The 2,491-nt window shown below is 47.7% G+C and overlaps 1 protein-coding gene across 1 annotated transcript; it reads right to left on the bottom strand.

Moving 5' to 3' along the window:
- Positions 1-2,075, bottom strand: LOC144220873 (C-X-C motif chemokine 6-like). The gene is made up of 4 exons (XM_077751225.1): positions 1,907-2,075; positions 1,647-1,779; positions 1,451-1,534; positions 1-1,070 (listed from the first exon to the last, which is right to left on the bottom strand). Exons 1-4 carry the CDS (start codon positions 2,010-2,012, stop codon positions 1,052-1,054), a joined length of 342 nt encoding a protein of 113 aa, XP_077607351.1. The 5' UTR covers positions 2,013-2,075; the 3' UTR covers positions 1-1,051.
- Positions 2,076-2,491: the final 416 nt, after the last annotated feature.

Here is a 2,491-nt window from a genome sequence, read left to right as displayed (position 1 = left end):
ACAAAAGAAGTACCATAAACCAATGAGACATATGATAAAAAGTAATTTTAACACAACAGGTGTTATGCGTAGGTAATTCTTTACAACAAAATGGTCGAAACCTTAACGTGTGTATATTTTTTGAAAACTAAATGTGAATCTATATTTAAGTAGCTCAATAAAGGCCTTTATCAAAATTGTCAGAGCACAGATCCTTGTTAAGTTTGCTTTGTTCCTAAAACATGCAAATAATGCAATTCTATAAAAACTGAAGTAGGGAATTTACCTATATCCGAGCTTCTTCATCTATCCAAACATATACTTAGTGACTAGAATATGGTACTCCTAGCAAAATGGTTAATATATACCATAAAATCAAAGTTTAACAGGTAAGTCATGACATTATGCCATACTTAGAAGACATCAAATGTCTAAAGTTATAGGAAAAGAATATATTAAGTTCCTTACAGAACTTAAACATTTAAAAATTCTAAATAAGGAAATATACTTTATCCCGATAACTGCAGGGGACACTCAGCTTTCTACAGCAACACAACTTAGCACCCCGGGACTTAGAGCAAGTTCTCCTAACATATTCCCCAAGAAACAATGGTAAAAAAGTTCCTATTTCATGAGGAGTAAAGACAGCAATTTCTCTCCACATACAGCATTCCAATGAAATATCATTCACTCATTAAATCCACAGCCTTCTCAGTAACACTATCAGGAATATATTCTAAAATGACAATAGTCACCTTGAAAGATTAACAACCAGTGATTTTTGACTCACAATTTAGTCAGTTGGCAAAGGTTTCACTAGCACAGCAGGTAAAATAACAGCAAATAAATAGCAGGGAATACTGTGTTAAATACTTCAGGAGCGGGCATTAGGCTAGAAGGACAAAATTAGGTCCCTCACTTGACTTTTCTCTCACAAGTAGGGAGTTCCTGAAGAAGCCTAACTCACTGGAGAAAACCAGTCCTTGCTGTTTGTCTTCACTGGGTCCTGAGACACGCAGAAAACTCTTCTGCTAAGGAACTGGGCAGGTTTTCCAACGCATGGTCCTTTCTCTTAATCCGATTTTTTCCCACTGTTGAGAAAAGAATTATATCAGTTTAACTGCATTTCCACACTCACGTCTAGTTCAACCTGTTTTCAAAACACAGAGTTTAAGCCGGATGAAAAGCAAAAGGTGGACTCAAGGACTATACTAACAACAGTAACATCAAAATACATTTCAGTCATGAGCTCTATGGAACCGTCGTTGGCAATTAGATTGGTGATAAGTTCCCCCCAGGACATTGCAGTACAGTTTCTCTCTCTCTCTCTCTCTCTCTCTCTCTCTCTCTGTCTTTTATCCTAAGCTGGTCTCTAATGAGGTTAGCAAAGCCCTTGCAGAGAATAAGGACCTTGAAAAGTCTACACTCTCAAAAGAGATTAAAAAGCACAGCGATCAAAGGGGCAGCGTACCTGTCCAAGATTTTCTGGATGGCTTTCTTCATCACAGGGGTTTCCGGGTCCAGACAGACTTCCTTCTTGTTCTTCAAGGTGGCTCTGCAGAAACAAACAGAAGATGAGCCCTCGAGCCCCGGGGGCTGAAGACTCTGGCTGAGGGACGTCTCTCTTGTCAAGGTCACAGTGGGCACCACAGCGCACGAGGACTTACATGACTTCCACCTTGGGGCACTGTGGCCCGGCCCCGATCACCTGCATTTTCGCGATCATTTTGGGATGAATCCCCGGTGTGGTAGTTAAACACACGCAACGCAGCTCCCTCACTATGACCGCGACGGGACCGGCTGGGGCACAGAGACAGAGAGAGAGAGAGACACCGTTATAGGGCAGGTTGGAGGAGAGCTCTCCCCCGGCCAGCCCGCCCGGGACGCCGCCCTGCCCGGGGCCCCCGCGGAGGCTGGGCGCTCTCACCGCTCGCGAGGGGCCCCGGCGGCGTCAGCAGCAGCAGCAGGAGCAGCGCGCACAGCGAGCCCGAAAGGCAGGGGACGTGGGGGGCGCGGCTGGGCAGGAGGCTCATTGCAGCCACGAGTGCGGCAAAGGGTGCGAGTTCTAGGGACAGGAGAGGAGCCGGGATTTAAAGCTCAGGCACGCTGTGGCTTCCCCGAGTCCTCTGCATCCCTTTTTATCTGCACGGGCCCCTTCCCCCAGGCAGGAAGCTTTTGGGATGCTTGGGAAATTCCCTGGATGGGGGNAGGAGGGGGGCGGGTGGAGGGGGGCTGAGCAGAGGGAGTTGAGGAGGAGGGTGGCTGGGAGGAGCTGCTTGCACCGGTTGCGCGGTGGACGGACTTGGTAGCCGGCCGGTGGATGATGGAGCTGCTGCTCCCGCCGGTGGTGGGCAGCAATCCTGCAGGGATTTCATCCCGTAGGCCAGCCAGGGCTAGCGGAGGCCAGCTTCTCCTGGGGACAGAGCCTTTGGGGAGATGCCCCTCGTTTCCGCCTAAAGAGGAAGACTGGAACCAAGGAACCAAACTGGCAAGTTTGACTTGAGAAAAATTT

The sequence above is a fragment of the Crocuta crocuta genome, unplaced genomic scaffold, assembly GCF_008692635.1.
Source record: "Crocuta crocuta isolate KB4526 unplaced genomic scaffold, BGI_CrCroc_1.0 scaffold1, whole genome shotgun sequence".
Taxonomy (NCBI): Eukaryota; Metazoa; Chordata; class Mammalia; order Carnivora; family Hyaenidae; genus Crocuta; species Crocuta crocuta.
The sequence above is the reverse complement of the archived record's forward strand: the minus strand, read 5'-3'. Positions and strand labels throughout refer to the sequence as shown.